Raw genomic sequence first — 16,616 nt, 5'->3', positions numbered from 1 at the left:
GGGCTGGCTCCCCGGCGTGGTCAGGCGTGGCGGCCCCGGTCCCTCGGGCTGGCTCCCCGGCGCGGTCAGGCGTGGCGGCCCCGGTCCCTCGGCCTGGCTCCCCGGCGTGGTCCCGCTTGGCGGCCCCGGTCCCTCGGCCTGGCTCCCCGGCGTGGTCCCGCTTGGCGGCCCCGGACCCTCGGCCTGGCTCCCCGGCGTGGTCCCGCTTGGCGGCCCCGGACCCTCGGCCTGGCTCCCCGGCGTGGTCCCGCTTGGCGGCCCCGGACCCTCGGCCTGGCTCCCCGGCGTGGTCCCGCTTGGCGGCCCCGGACCCTCGGCCTGGCTCCCCGGCGTGGTCCCGCTTGGCGGCCCCGGACCCTCGGCCTGGCTCCCCGGCGTGGTCCCGCATGGCGGCCCCGGACCCTCGGCCTGGCTCCCCGGCGTGGTCCCGCTTGGCGGCCCCGGACTCCCGTACCTGCACACAATAATCAGGGCCGATCCATCTGGGTACGTGTGGGCCCTGTCTCCACATGTCCCCTCTGACACGTCTTGTGTCACCCCCTGCACCGCGCAGGGAGATTGTCCCAGAGCCTCCGGCGACTGTTCCAGGCACCCCAGGCTGGTGCCTTCTGGGACTATGCAGCCCCTCTCGCTGCACGGCCCTGGTGCCAAGGGGGGGGCATTGCCAGACCATCCGGCTAGCCCCTTCTGCGTCCGTTGGGACAAGCAGGCCCTCTTCCTGTCTGTCCCAGCTGGGTCCTCATGCCTACCCGGGGGCTCTATGGCGCTCCACCCCTCTGGAGGCAGACGCAGGCCCATGCCTGGCCCGCCCTCCTCACTGGCTACCGGAGGACCCAGCTCCATCGCTTCCCCACCTCCCCTCCCCTCAGGAGGAGTCCCCAACCCGAACTGCACCCCCCCAAAAAATTCTTTGGGGGAGCACCCCCCCCGGCTGGACTTAGGGGTACCTTGGGGCTCGTCCACCTCGCCTTGGACCGGTGCAGTCAGGTTGGGAACTCCCTCCCTGGGGTTCAGCTCTGCTGCTGGGTCACCATCTGGTGGACACAAAGAGGGGAAGTGGGGGCGACATACGGACACATATGCCACGCACACACACACAGACAGAGACAGACAGAAGAGAGGGTCGTCTAGTTCCCTCTCTGAGCACTCCGGGACCTCCTCAGGGGGCACAGCCAGGATCTCGGGAGGCGCGACCTTCTCGTCGTCCGCCAGTGCTTGGTCTTCTTGCCCCGGATCCTGACTGGCGCTGGATGTGGTGGAGGGGCAGAGTTCGATCCCTGGCTCAGGCTCTGGCCGATCAAACTCCGCCCTCAGTCTCTGCTGGAAGTCCCGAAAACTGCTGTCTGTCTCTCCCTGCTGCCAGAGGGCTGCGCTCCAGCCCCATGCTGACCCAAGCAGACACGATAGGATGGTGGTGGTCTTATCAGTGTCTGCTGCCCCACTGAAGGGTCCCGGGACAATTGGGCTGTCCCACACGGGGCTGGGCACGTCGCTGGAGATGGTGGTAGGTGTGTGGTGTGGAGGGGGGTGGACGTCTTCTCCAGCAGGTGTGGACGCTGGTGCTGCGCTGCCATTTCGCTGGGGAACGTCCGGGCAGAGGGAAGGCGGGTCGGCGACTGGAGCAGGAATGGAGGATTCCCTGCGAGGCAGTCCCGGCAGCGCAGTTGCTGGCTGGCGACCTCCCGTCGCCCTCTTCCACCAGCTTTCCTCACACTGCTGGGAGGGACGTGGGTTTCCACGGACCTCGTGACGATCCTGGATGGGCGCGATGGGCGGAGCCATCCCGGCACCGACTGCCCAAACGGCGTCATCCTGGTCGTCGTCCGTGTCCACCTCGTACCCCCGGAAGTCACATGGGTCATCACGGACGCCACGATGATCTCGGACGCGCACGCTGGGCGGAGCCATCCCGGCAACGACCGCCCACCGAAAATCCACGTCATCATCGCTTTCGTCATCCGTGTCCTCCCACCGGTGACTCCAAGGGTCGTCCACCCTGCGGACATCCTGGACCCATGGCGCGATAAGCTCCCATGGGCAGTACTCTGGCCATTCGGGCTGGAGGCTGCCCACCTCCTCGCTGGAGGAACGCCGCCGTTGTTGTTGCCGCTTCTCACCCCCCTGAAAGTGACGTGGGTCCCCACGGACCTTGCGACGATCGCAGACTGGTGCGATGGGCGGAGCCCAACTCTCGTCTCCCGTGCTCTCGTCGTCGTCCGTGTCGTCCCAGTCCACGGGGAGCCTTGCCAGCAGAGCGCAGAGTTCTTGGCTCGACATGCCGAAGATCGTGGGGGTCGCATCTTCTGCGCTCGCTGTCCACGTCACTTCCTCGCTGCTGCCGACGCCAACGTCCTCGCTCCGCCCACTCACCCGCCGACGTTGTCGCTTCCGGGTTTCGCGGAGTTTCCCGGGGGTGACGTCATCACGCGGCGCCGCGTACCACGGCTTCTCGGGGAGAAAACGCTCCACCAGAACGGGCGGCGCGTCTCTCCCCTGGCGTCCGCGTTCGCCGCGCCGGGCTGCGTCCTTCGCGGCGTTTCTTCTCCTCTGCTTTCCACCTCTGCGCTTTTGGGGGGGTCGCTGGCATTCTGTCACGACTACGGACTTACGAGGGAAGGAAGCGCAGAGGTCTGACATACTGGGAAGGGGTTTTTATTATTAAATAAACAATAAACACAAATAAAGACGGGCGCGGTGGCCGAAAACGATTTAACTTAAATACAGACAAACTAAAACTAACCCGTAGGCGTGTGGCGATTGCCAGAACTCAAAACACATGACACAAAACTAGGTCAAGTTCGTGCAGCGAGTTCACGAAAATGCCAGCGACCCCGAACGGGCGGAAACTTCCGGCATTTATGGGGCATCAGGATTGGGTTCCGGTGTGGAGCCCAGCTGCAGGCAATCCTGACAGTTGGAGTGGTTTTAATACAGTGCTTTTGTGTGTAGAGAGAGAGTTTTTTTACTATTCTCCACAGTTTTACACGGTCTTCCCAGGACATCTGAATTTAAACCCAGGTCCACAATATGTGAAAATGTACCTTACATAAAAACATTTGAAAACATTTTCTGCAACCGAACTGGGGTCGAAGTCGGCGCATTTCATGGCTGCTCACTGAGGTGATCCACACTTCACTTTCACTTAAGGTCCTGTGAAAAATAGCTAATAATAATGTTGGAAAATGTATATGAGTTATCATGCAATTACCCTTTTGATATATTCATGCAATACCCTTTTGATATATTTCACATATATTAAACTGTATTAATCTTTGGAATATTAACCTTTGGAAGACACCAACTATATTAATTATTGGTCACTTGGATGAGTAATCGTGGGACAAGGGATGTTTTGCAGGATTAGTTCGGCAGGGCAGAGTGACCACGACCTGGAGAGAAAACGAACGGATAAGGGGAGGCCTGCAGATGGAGAAAAGCAGGAAATCATCAACCCTACCATGAACTAGGGAACGGTGATGCAGGAAATAAGTCTACGAGCAGATATTAATTATTGTTAGCTTATATGGTATGATTTTATGGTAAATGTACCGCCCTGTACTAAATAAAAGGAGGAGATGTGACTGAGAACGCAGAGCTGTTGGAGGCATGATGTAATGCCTGTCTCTGATCGCTCTCCTTGCAAGTAAAAATAACTCAAATGCTTTGTGTCTTTCTATAAGTGTTGGAACGACGTATAACTTAACAAATAAAATAAGTACGCATCGGAAGAAGTCCCTTCTTTCTTAGTGACTTTGCTCGCTTGATTGTGTGTTCACTGAGTTCAAAACAAAAGCCATTTTATTATAATTATCTCTCCAGCGGAGAAACATGGATGAGATGTTCCCTCATACATAAACGGGCAATTCACTGTCACTGCTCAGAGAAACCCAACCCGTTTCTGCAGAAATTCTGCACTTTATTTCGGATCTCACGGCCCTGCGTGTTTACGACACGTGGTTGGCCTGTTACATCCTGTAGGTGAGACAGCACACGTTGCCATGGCAACACGCATCTACACCCTCACAGCTCCCCCCTCCATCCGGCCACTGCAATGCATCACTCCATCCCTCCCTCCCTCCCTCCGTCCATCCACCCTCTCCCCGCGCTCACCATCCCAAACGCTGGCGGTCACATGCCGCACGACGTAACACCGAGCGTGGCCTTCAAACGAGCAAATTCGGGACTTCGGGGACCGGGAGCGGGACACGCCGGAAGCTTTTTTTTTTTTTCTTCTTCTTCTCCCGTTTCGTGCTGATGTGACCCCGCGGTGAGTCGCGGTCGCCCGGCTGCATAGTTGTGGCGGTGAAGGAGGAGGACAAAAAAAAAAAAAAAAAAGAAGAAGCTAAAACTAAAGAGTGACGTCGGGACGCGTGTTCTGTCACCAAATGGTCACGGGTGAGGGTAGAATGTTCACACGCTGACTATTTTACACGAACAGGACGTCCTAAATATATTACTGTTCTAATAAAAAGACCGAGGCGTTACTGTCGCAATGTGCGGCCGCGACCACCCCGCGACACCGTAGTCCGGCGTGGAATATTCCCGCACGCACGAAGTCGTCGCCGTGCTTCCACTTGCCACCATTTTTTAACTCCAGCGGCGTTTTCCCGTCACCCACGTATCCTCATCTCCCTGCAAGAAGGCGTCAGAAGGGACTTTCTTCATCTCATCTCGTCGCTGTCGCAAGAGCTGCTGGATCATCTCTCCCTTGTTTACACCATGAGATGTGACGAGAAGATCTGAGGTCAACAGCACAGTGGGGGGTTTTTTGGGAACACTTTGCGGTTTCACAGGTCGGAGAGAAGGTGTGGGCCGCGCCCTGTTGTGGACGGAGTTGAGTTCCCCCCACCTGTCGTGCCGTGGCTCCACACCCTCTGCCTCGCATTACGTCCAGCTTGGACTGAAGAAGCGTCCCTGCGTTCCACAGCTGGAGTCGCCGTTCCGGATTACATGGACTGACACTTCTCAACCGGGTCCTGTTGTGTTTGTTTGCTTTGTACTTTTGGGCTCTTCCTTGTAGGGACCGGGGAGATCTTTCTGCAGACGTCCACGTCCCGCCTCGTGCGTGCGTGTGTGTGTGTGTGTGTGTGTGTGTGTGATGGACCGATCGAGGCGTCTCTTCCCTGCCCAGATGTCAGCGCTGCAGCTGCCGGCGGTCCTGCTTGCGGCGTTTGCGCTGCGCGGTGAGTGGCCAGAGCCTGTTCATTTCCACGGTGACACCGGCCTCCTCTCCCCTCCGCCATGCGCTGAGGCTCGGAACCTGGAGCGTAGAACGTTACACAATGTGTTGCTTTGGTAGTGTGTGTGTGTGTGTTTGCAGCTTGAGTGTAGTACTCGGCATGCGTATCCCACAGCGTATCACAGATGGCAGACGTGTATCGGATATTGTGTGTGTGTGTGTGTGTGTGTTTTATTTTATTTGTGTGTGTCCTCATTCATCCATGCCAAGTGGCTCCTGATGAAAGAAATCCGGGCACCTTTGGGGCGAGCTGTGCTTCTCGGGGTTCCCATGGCGACGTCTGTTCATACACCTGCGTGTGGGGTTGCCTGGCCGGCACCACATGTTGAAGGTGGGACAATTGGCCCCTGAATGAGCGCCATGATCACTAGTGCCATGCTGACGCCTTCCCGATGCACCGGGGGTCGGGGACAATCCTAATTTAAATAATTATGTTGTAGTAATCAGCTGATGGCTTTGGTGTGTCTGAGATGGAAGCGTGGGGACAGAGCAGGGAGCAGGATTAGGAATTAAAACGGAGCGTTAGATAAGACCGTTGCACAATTGTGTGAGCTTGTGTAACGCTCGTTTTTTTTTTATAGTAAAATTTGGCTGTCTCTCCTAATTGGGGGCATCTGGAGGCGTCCCGTGAGACGAGATGAGGGCGTGAGGGCTGCTGGGACTGCGTCACGTGTCTCAGCCTCACAGGGCCACCCGACTGAAGGCCATTGTAGCTGGACGTGAGGCACCTACGCGCAATTCTTACGAAACGCGACAGGCGGAACGCGCAGTGGGGGGTAACACGGCATTGTGCCCCAGATCACTCCGTCACCTGAGAATCGCACTGAATAAAAGAACAACTCGAGCACGGTCAGATGTTCACGGGCCCTTCAGCGTTTTGACGTTCAGGTTTGTCTAAGAGGAGGAGAGACAGAGGCGACCTGTGCAGCCATTACAGCCAGAATTGCATGGTGTGTTATGACAGTTCAAGTGTCTCCTTTAATCCTGACATCTTCTCAGTGGGGATTTGCTGTAATCGGAGAAATCCGCACGGAGAACTTGCACGGTGGCCCTGTCCTGAGGTTCTTCTGTTCCACACATACAACCGCACAGGGCCGCTGCTGATGGAGCAGGAGGTGTTCCCCTCTCTGTGTGGTGCAATGTAGGACGTGAGAAGGACGTGAAACACTGAATGATGGCTGAAGCTCGCGAGCGAGGTTAGCTGGACACGTTCTCGTTTTTTATCTTCAGGGTGACACCACTCTGAACAGAGAACTGATGAAGTGTCACCACCGGTTTGAGGATTGGGAGGGGGGTTGTTTTCAAGGGGGCTGCAGCATTTTATTCCACCAGTGTTGGATTCAGAAGTACGATTTACGATTTACAATCACAGCATTTAAGAGTGACTTATCAGTAGCAACTGGGTGGGTGTAGTAGCCTAGTGGGTAACACACCCGCCTATGAACCAGAAGACCCAGGTTCAAATCCCACTTACTACCATTGTGTCCCTGAGCAAGACACTTAACCCTGAGTGTCTCCAGGGGGACTGTCCCTGTAATTATTTACTGTAAGTCGCTCCAAATATGGGCGTCTGATAAATGCTGTCATGTAAAATGTAAGTGTCTAGCTTAGTGACACAATGGCAGTAAGTGGGGTTTGAACCTGGATCTCCTGGTTCATAGGCTACTAACGCCCCAATGATAGTTTGACTGCTTTGTTAATCACAGAGAGGAAACATGTACTTGTTAGAATGAATCTGTTGGTTTTTAGATTGAAAGCGTAGTGGCTGATGCACCAGAAGGACGGAGCTGCAGGACGGGTATACATTACCCATCCTGCAACACGCAGGGTGCATTAATAATTTAAGACGGAGAGGAGGATGTGAATTTAGAGTTCCGGAGACCCAGTAAGATGACAGTTGTCCTCATTTCTGGTGTGAAATACTGGTGACATGCTGTTCCAATAAAATATTCTGGACAAAGGGAGCTCTGTATGTCTCAGGGAAGACGTTCTGATCATTTTTGTGTGGTGAACACAGACCTGGAACTGGTCTGTTCTCACGTTCTTCTGGAAAGTGGTGAACGTCTCCTGTGGTCTCATTCAAAATGGAAGGGGAGGACGGACCGAGAACAATGTTTTGCTCTCCGTTGTGAGGGTAACTGCTGTCTTCTTCCAGGCCAGCAAACAGCACGTCTTGACAGAGCTGTTGTTTCCGTGGAAAAATGCCTCTCCCCAGAGGCCGGTGTCTAGGGAGACAACATTTTCCTTCCGTGCCGATCTCTGTGTCCTGAAGAAGGTGTGACCCGGAGAGCTCGGCGGTGTTCTTCCAGGCTGAGACAGACCCAGACCTGTCACCTGGCTTGTCTGCCGGCTGCCTGGGCGCGTGTGACAGGTCACCAACAGTAGCTGAGAGGCCAGTTTTCCAAAGGTCCTCTGCCGTGCATGAACAGACCGGATTAAATGTCTTTCCTGACTCGTAATCTGCCTGTTCGGCGAAACTGGGTTGCATAACCTAATCTGTGTGTGTGTGTGTGTGTGTGTGTGTGTGCGCGCTTCGGATATTTCTGAGTGTTCCGGGGCAGGTTTAAGGGTCGCTGTGTTTACATGATGTCGGTCCTGTCTGTCACTTCATTCGCCACCAACTGTCACTTCCCTCTCCCTCATTCTGTGATCCACTGTCTAATGTGTCTCTATCTCACGCTCTCTGTCCTGTGTTTGTCCTCTGCATCGTCTCTTGCTGTACATAAAGCTAATGCATATGTAGTTGTGGACCTCCTCAAATGACCTCTGAACCCCGAGGTCATTCGGCAGCAGCCGCCTCTTTGTGTGGCCAGCATGTGAGGTGGCTGGGTGTGTTTCTGTGGTTTTTAACTTTCTCCCCCCCCTCTCTCTCTCCCATCCCTTCTTTTTTCCTTTCTTCCATGTTGTTTCCAGTGCATCAGAAAGCATTCAGGTTTACCTGTGTTTGACCTGTGTGGAACCCTATTAACTCTCCCTGTGTTTACTCTTTCCCACCATCCCCCCGGAAGTAGGGAAGGACGCCTCGGTCGTCCTCTCAACCCTTTTCTTTCCTTCAGCTCTGGAACCTAAACCAAGGCACGCCGTTGTTGTTCTGTGGCCACCAAGTTAAGAGAGTGCGCTGCCTCCTGTGTGACTGTATGCGTTGCCGGTTGTGACCCAGTGAGGCCCTGTGTGGTCAGCGTTGCACTGACCATGTGTGTGTTGTGTCTCCTGTCCCCTCACGTCATTACGGTTGTACAAACACATCTCCAGAGGTCAGAGTTGAAAGTAGCGCAGGATCAGTGGTTGCCTTTGTCGAAACTGCGGTGTGCGGTGTGAGAGAGAGAGACTCTTGGAGTTACAGGTGTGTTACTTTTGGCCAATGCACATGTTTTGTCGGCATATATAGAGCCACGCCTCTATATATGAGAGTAGACAAGATAGAGGTCGGGCTGCAAGACAGTGAAGTAGCATGACTCACTGCTAGCAATTTATTTCCCCTCAAACCGAAGCTTCTCTCACAACAACAAAGCATTTACTAACCTGTCAAGTTACGCCTTGACCGGGTGTTGATTTGGAGAATATCAATTAGCACCTTTTTTACATTGTGAGTGGAAATAAAGAATGCAAGACAAAAAATGCCTTGATATGAGATTACAATAAAAATAATGCAGATAGTAGCAATGGGAACATGCATGAAAATTACACCAGGCCAATGGTTACTGTAACTTTCCCATTGCTAACTGCTGAGCAAAAAAATACGCTTGCAAGTACTAATGGATACAGATATGTATAGCTAACCATGTCGGCACTACTTACGTGAAGATGTATCACAGCATCAAGTGTAATGCCAATGCCAAGTGCAGGGTTCTAGTGTCTGCTCGCATGTTGCGACATCACGCTGGATGCAGCTGATCCCTGTGGTCCTCCCACAGCGCAACTATGCAGCGCCGCATGCGTGGAGGTGGACTCGGACACCGAAGCCGTTGTCGGCGCGGGCTTCAAGATCGGCTGCATCTCCTGCAAGAAGAGGGGCGAAGTGCGAGCTATCGCTGTTGTCAACTGGTACTTCAAGGCCAACGGGGACAGCGAATTTAGTCATGTACGTATGAGGGCGGCTTGGATGGCATCCTAGCACGCAATCCAGCCTTCACTGCGTCTTGATTTCAGTGCAATTCTCGAAGCTCCAGAAAGCAGAACTCACTCGTCTGTGTAATATATCAGCGTTGCGCTCTTTGCTCCATTAACACCTCCTGCACTGAAGAGTGAAGAACATTAGGAGTAGCGGGGTGTCCGTCCAGAGAGTGCGGGTGAATTTTTCACGATGGCTGCATTTCCACTGTGTCAGCTGTGAACCCCCCCTTGCTAGAACACTGCTGACAGCATTCAGATCGAAATATGAAATGATGAGTTCAACTGCCAGCCAGTTAATGCCCAAAACGATTGTCCCTGCTGCTCATGTGTGTATGTCTGTGTTACATGTGGGTGCAATAAATGTAACACGGTAACCTTTTGCTCAGATTATGTCAGAATGAGTATACAGCGCGGTCCACTGGATTTCAGATACCAGTAATCTGGCTTCTTCTGTCATTTCCCTTCAAATCTACAGATCTACAATTATGCAGACCAGACCCCTTACATTGCAGATGAGCGTTTCTATGGGCGTCTGGCCTGGAACGGCAGTAAGAAAACCCTGGACCTGCAGGAGGGATCCATTTACATCCTCAACGTCACCTACAATGACACGGGCACCTACCATTGCTACTTCGACCGCACCCTCGTCTTTCCTTTTTATGAGTTTCACACCAATGCCAGCAAAACAATCAACCTCAATGTGGTTGCCAAAGGTAGGTCTGGTGAACGATACAAATGTCATGCAAGACACCCTTGGAATAAAAGCAACCCTACACCAGCAGGCAGTTACTTTGTGCACTCAGTGAGGACATTAAAAATTAAATTGCTGGCTACGAATTATGTCAAATGGCAGGTATATAAAATTTAGCTGTGGCTTTTGTGTGATGGAGAGGCGTAGCTGCGGTGGAAAACAGCGTAAGATGACTCAACAGGGCAGGGTCAGAATCAAGGACACCAGAACTGACAGCTCTCTTACACGGGTGTAATCCGGTAGTCAAGGCAACAGGGTGGTTTTACATCAGAGGTGTCCTTGATAGGCAACTCAGTGGGCTATTTAAGTTTATCGTGTATCACGTTCACTGCTCACATTTAGCACTTAAATTTCAAATTTTATTTTTTAAAAAAAGGCTGTAATTACGCTCCCTTAATGTTAAATGATTAAATAAAAAAGGAGCATTTTCTCATGAGGCTACCTAAGTACAGCAGAGGCTTGTGCTCCTTCACCTCAGTATCGGATCTGATGACTGCAAGCACATTGGCAGCAGACGTGTTGGGAGGTTTGCACACATCTTAAATGTCACTGATGTCACAGTTTCAGTTCATGTTCCTCCGGCACCATTCATGCTCTCACAGGTTATGGGAATCAAGAACACAAATACACCCAATTCTGTGTTTCAGAACGTCATGATGCGTGTGTTGTTAAGATAACATCCCCAAGATCTTCTGCTGGAAGTTGTTGGAATATTTGTGTTGTGAGGGTGATGCCATAAAAGCCATGTCAGATAACCGATGACTGAAAAGCAGAATGTCAGACATCTGTTTCATTTCCTCAGCTAGAAGGCAGATCAGCTGCTTCAGTCGGCTTGGTGCTGATGGTGTTGCTGAGGAGCAGTTATTTATTATTTAATGGCTTACATGAAATGTCCCAGTCCTTCCAGGGGAACTGGAAACCAGACCAAAGTGGTTACTTAAGTAGATAATAAAATAATAAAAAGTAATGTGTAGTTAAAAATGTGCAGTAGAGCCCAGTGATCATCACCATGATAGTCCTGTGAAGTAAAAACGGTGCCTACGAGTTTTGCACCTTCAGATTGATTGAATGAAAATTGTGGACAGAACATTCGACAGTCTTTGGGAGACTGAGATCAGTTGCAGATTTATTTGTGGATGTATGTAAATGTTATTTTTTAAAATGTACATCTTTGAGCAACAACTTTACAATGATAACTATAGTATCCTATAGTTACGTATTCCAATACACAATTAAATACCCCACAGATATCATATCATAGGTACCATACATATATTTTCTGGTTTTATTCTATTAACTTATTTTTTTCTATCGCTTTTGCATTTTATGATACCTAAAGCATGTAGTATTTTCTGCTCATGTTCTGCAAAAAACACTCCTGAGCCGAGTTGCATGATGTCACATTCCCATGATGTTGCATTCCTGTCTGCCACTTTCCCCCAGCCACTCGAGGAATGGCTTCCATTCTGTCGGAGGTGATGATGTACGTGTCCATCATTGGGCTGCAGCTGTGGCTACTAGTGGAGATGATTTACTGTTATAAAAAGATATCAGCGGCTGGAGAGGAGGCTTTGAGAGAAAGCGCGTAAGTACCTGCCCCACTTTCTTCATCTTCACATGAATCGTAGCTTCCATCTGATTCTGTAATTTTTCACACTAAGTTTCTAAGTTTCTTGTTTCCTTCAGATTAACCTCGGAGTTGTTTCTTTAGTCTCTCTGTGAAAGTCCCTGCCCTGCTCGCCAGCACTTCCCCAACTTTTCTCTCAACCTCTCTGTTCCCCTCACCCTCTCTCAGGGCGGAGTATTTAGCTATAACGTCGGAGAGTAAAGATAACTGTACAGGGGTACAGGTGGCAGAATAAGCAAGGTAGGTTTTCACCTAAATTTGACATCAGAGATGCATGATTTATTCCAAAACATCTGAACATATTCATCAGCACTTAAACCCCCCCCCACAAACATGCTGATAGCGCCATACTTATGTTTATGGTGGAAGCTGATGGGAGTCGGTTGGAAAACTATTATTGTGCCAAAATGACTGCATTTAGAAGTCACATTAACTTAGAATTTAAATTGCTGATTAATAAATTTATGATTAATAGTACTACACCTGCTTCAAATAAAGGAGCCTTTTATTGTTTGATTTCAGCAGCAAAAAGGGATGCAAACCCGAGACCTGATGGACCATCATCACATCACACTTCTCCGCTGTCACTCCTGCTATCGACAACAGCACCTTCTGCACCATCTTGAAAAAGTCTACTGACATCCCACACATTTGTGAAAGACACTTTAGTGGATAGGCTGTAGGTTTCAGATTCACCTTTAGACAGAACATTTTTCAAATTAAATAAACTGCTGCAGAGTTAATATAACTACACCCAATGACACCTGAAAAAAGCACTACAATTACTACACAGTGTTTCTCAATCCTGTGATGGATTAAAAGGAAATAATCTTTAAAGAGGATATCAAACATAAAGCATATTTATTACATAAAAATAGATTATTAGCTTATATACATGTATATACAGAGTGGTATATAGAATAATCATACAGACAATCTTCTTCTTCCTTCGGCTGCTCCAATTAGGGGTTAGCACAGCAGATCAACTGGTCTGGCTTCTGCAGAATTGACATGGCAAAAGTCATTTACCTGGGCTGGGGACTGGCACCAAGAAATACACTGTCACATGCATCCCCAGCGGCTGTGTTGGGAGTCATACAGACTATAAATTGCACAATTCAAAACTGAGTGTAAATGCGATTGGAAACAACAGAACAGGAAGTTTACGCTCTAACCTTGTAAAGGTGACAGGAAGTATCGATTTGCATGCACATCTGCAGACACAGAAGCATGTTTGTCTGTAACTCGGGGATTCAAAAGCACATCTTCAGTAAAAACACACAATAACGCTCACCCCTGTAAATACATAAATATGGTATATTGCATTGTGTACATAATTTATTATTTTTGGTTTGGACTCACACCTCCTCAGATGGTCATTCAGTCTGAAGCCAAACTGCAAGAATCATATATACAAACATCGTCTTAAACCTCGTGTATTCCGAACTGGCCTGGAGTACATGGACCACATATATAATTTTTTCATTATTTTGGTTTTCTTTGATTAAGAAATCACTAATTCCAGTATATTTTACTTTGACTAAGGGCTGCATTACTTTTTTCTTTTGAAATCGCGTCACTTAGGACCTATTGTGTGCCTCCAGCCGGAGAGTTTCTGCATGTTGTACCATCGTGTCGCGGCTCAGGAGCTGTGAGATCATTCTTTTTAAAAAGAGGACGTGCTTTCTCTCACTTAAACCCCACCGCCTGTCAATTTATTTCCATGACTGCAGGGGGCACTAAAGCATTCCAGACAGTCCTTCTGCAGAAATGTGCATATTTACATAAAAAAGATTAGGGGAAAAAGGCCCCGATGTTCATAGGTTTTTAGAACTGCACATTTTGACAGTGTCGATGATTCATGTTTGTGCTGCATGATTCTGGACAAAAAAAAAAGATCCATATTTTGCTTGTATGTGCTCTACGCATCAACAGCGTGGTGCCATGTAGAGCACTACACGATAAGGCCATTATGCTAATGATAAAGTTAATTCACCTTGTTAAAATTGCTTGACCTCTTTCACTTGTAACACGCCTGCTAAGATGGGGGTGGCAAATTTGACCCTTACTCCCCCCTCTCACAAGAGATTTTGCATATCCGTGACCTCTAGTCTGGAATGAACCCAATGCCTGCTTTTCAACTTTTGTTAAACTATCATTGCCGAGTTAATGTATAGCAAATTGGCTACTCTGTCACTCTGTTTTCGATGTCTGCTGTTACAGAATGTTAACGTTCATTGCACTCCCACATGTACAGAATGCACAGGAAAAAACCAATATTCATCAGATTATTCCAGTCTGCACTACATATGACTATGTTGTATATGACTATGTTGCTTGCCAAACCCCATAAAAAAAGAGGATATTAAATCATGTAATGATAAAGCACTGTGGGCTGGTACATGCGTGTCAGTTTTATATGTGGTCACTGTAACCGGAGCCCATGCAGGATTTCGCTGGGGAAGCCAGTGTCAGTTCAGTGATCCGGCATGTCGCTGGGGCACCCAATGCTGTTTTGGGATGTGTTATTAAGCATGTTGGTCAAGGAGAAGGCCTTAATGTGCAGGAAGTTGATATCTTGTGTAAATATTGTACTCCGATCTACAAGGTTAGTGCTGTTAGTTCCATGTTAAATATACATTTTTCCACAACTGTCCAGGGTTTGGGTACAGGGTTGTGAATTTGCAGCTAAGGCTCGAGAGACAAAAGAAAAACACAGAGACCTGGATTGTTGCATATTTAAGAAGTTCTTATTTCAATCCATGTTTTTTTTTTTTTAACAATCAAAACTTTACAGTACATTCACCTCATCCTGCCCCTTCTCTCCTCGCCCTCCCCAAACTCAATAAATAGTTCATCCTTTCATCACTCACAATGGGCTATGCACAGCAAAGCCCCCACGCGCACATCACAATTACAGCCCAAGAGAGGGAGAGAGACAGAGAAGTGCCCTAAGCGACAGACGAAGAGGAACAGAGCCTAAAGTTGAAGTAAAGGGACAGCGACACTGAAACAAATGTGGAAAAAACACCAAAAAAGAAGAGCCATGGTCTAAAAAAATGTCAAATTAAATTACAGACGCTGATTTAAAAATACTGCAAAAGCTTCCCTTTTTAGTAAGGAGGGCCTGAAGATCTGCTTGGTCCGTTTTCTTCAGTCTAGCCCACATGACTAACATAAACACCAGTGGTTGCATCTACGTTTGCTGGTCAACGCTAACCCTGCCTGACCAGTTCAAGTCTGATCCTTGACCAATTCCTACCGACACTATTTCAGGAAATAACCATCATTATTTTAAAAAAATCTGCTCGCAGGAAATAAAACGACACAAAGAAAACTGACGTGTGACTTTCATTCTTAATACACCTGAAACCTTCAGGTTTGTCTGCAGCTTTTGTAAAAATAACAATTACTTCCATACTAACACTTATTGCTTTGAAGGGTAAAGTATTATTCACTGCTTCTCTTGGTCCATGTTCAGTACTCAGTGTACAGAATGACAGACAGACACACAACACATGATAATAAATACTGTCACGGTCCAACACTTCTGCGGGACATTTCAGTCAATCGTACACAGAGCTAGAAATGATTTTATAAAAAGCAAAAAAAAAAAAACAAATCTGATGGGGCCTGGGATGAGGAGTTTATAAGTAAAAATCACAGCATGTTCTGAAAAGTCACTCATCGTTCCCAACAATAAGAGGTCAGGCAGCCTTCACAGCAGGAGTTCGTGACCAAAGCCACACCTCCCACCAAGCGGGGGGCGGAAACGGAGAGAGAGCACAAGTGTGAGTGGCTGCAGTCTGTCTGCAGCATTGAGGCAAGCCGTAAGCCAGAAATATACTTGCTGTGAGCTACACAGTCCGCACACAGTTGCGTTGCTAACGTTTGTGCTGATATTCTTGCGTCCGTACTGTGCGTACCACCAGGGGTCAGTGTTGAAGTCTGCAAAAATCGACAGTTCTGCTGTCGATTTGGACATCGTGACTGTTGAGTGTTATTGTAACACTGCCCCTATAAAATTATGCAGGTATTGCATCTCCATATACATTCCGTTAATTCCATTAAGTACGTACACAAAAACCAACATAAAGATTGCAGGATACGGACTGTGGGCAGCTGTACGTATGTACATACGTACGTGGGTAGCCTCAAGTATATTTCTGCCTTTAGTAGGCTGAGAGAGTCTTTTATTTCCCTGGGTTCCCATACAGTAGTCTTCAAATATCAGAGAGGCTTCCGGAAGGAAGGCGATTCAGAATGTTGTGGCTTCAGGAGAGCACAGGTGAAGATGGATTCAAACGCTGCGTTTAATGCCGCACAGTTATTGCTGTCTGTTTTACAAATGCTTCCTTGTCAGTCGCATGAGTACATCAAGTTATTTTTCCTCAGGTCCGTGATGTGAAGCCTCAGTTGATTTAGGTTCCGTTTGGGTTTGACAGATAAGCTCCAGTGATGCAAGAAAGACAAACAACACATACAACAAGCCCCACCCATTTTCAGTTATCTGTGAGTGGGTCTGTCGAGGGGTCTGCAGGCGGGCTCTGCTGAACCCCTTGAGTGGCGATTCCTCTGTGCAGCTTTTCCAACGACTGTTTCATCTACAAAAGACAAAAATAGAATAAGAAAAAAACTAATTATGCCAAAGAAAAACGGTGTAGGAAACCTTAATTCAGACTTCTGTTGTGATTTATAAATATTTTAAATGAAAATGATCACAGCATCTATGTTGCATCTATCTTATGGTATAGTAGTGCCTGATGCAGAATGAACATAGAGTTGCAGAAGAAGCCAAAAAAGTGCACTAATATACTCACCTATTCAACTCAACATTTTGATTGGATGAATCTATCTGGGTTAAATGCATGAATTTTATAAAATAC

At 48.8% G+C, this 16,616-nt stretch overlaps 2 protein-coding genes across 8 annotated transcripts in view; one reads left to right on the top strand and one right to left on the bottom strand.

Moving 5' to 3' along the window:
- Positions 1-4,092: 4,092 nt before the first annotated feature.
- scn1ba (sodium channel, voltage-gated, type I, beta a) lies at positions 4,093-15,067 on the top strand. Of its 3 annotated transcripts, none has more exons than XM_028981984.1 (6): positions 4,095-5,183; positions 9,154-9,320; positions 9,828-10,065; positions 11,547-11,688; positions 11,899-11,970; positions 12,256-15,067. In XM_028981984.1, exons 1-5 carry the CDS (start codon positions 5,099-5,101, stop codon positions 11,963-11,965), a joined length of 699 nt encoding a protein of 232 aa, XP_028837817.1. In that variant the 5' UTR covers positions 4,095-5,098; the 3' UTR covers positions 11,966-11,970; positions 12,256-15,067. The 3 variants fall into 3 exon arrangements, with proteins under 3 accessions (XP_028837818.1, XP_028837817.1, XP_028837816.1); XM_028981983.1 differs by having other exon boundaries at positions 4,097-5,183; positions 12,253-15,067; XM_028981985.1 differs by lacking the exon at positions 12,256-15,067 and having other exon boundaries at positions 4,093-5,183; positions 11,790-11,923.
- The window catches only part of gramd1a (GRAM domain containing 1A), a 23,579-nt gene continuing 21,421 nt past the window's right edge, over positions 14,459-16,616 (bottom strand). For all 5 annotated transcript variants that reach the window (XM_028981978.1, XM_028981979.1, XM_028981982.1 and 2 more), the window contains one exon: positions 14,459-16,334. In XM_028981978.1, the coding sequence (XP_028837811.1) occupies positions 16,233-16,334 (102 nt within the window). In that variant the 3' untranslated portion in view covers positions 14,459-16,232. The remainder of the gene's footprint in view (positions 16,335-16,616) is intronic.

Source organism: Denticeps clupeoides, chromosome 5 (genome assembly GCF_900700375.1).
Source record: "Denticeps clupeoides chromosome 5, fDenClu1.1, whole genome shotgun sequence".
NCBI classification, from domain to species: Eukaryota; Metazoa; Chordata; class Actinopteri; order Clupeiformes; family Denticipitidae; genus Denticeps; species Denticeps clupeoides.
The sequence above is the reverse complement of the archived record's forward strand: the minus strand, read 5'-3'. Positions and strand labels throughout refer to the sequence as shown.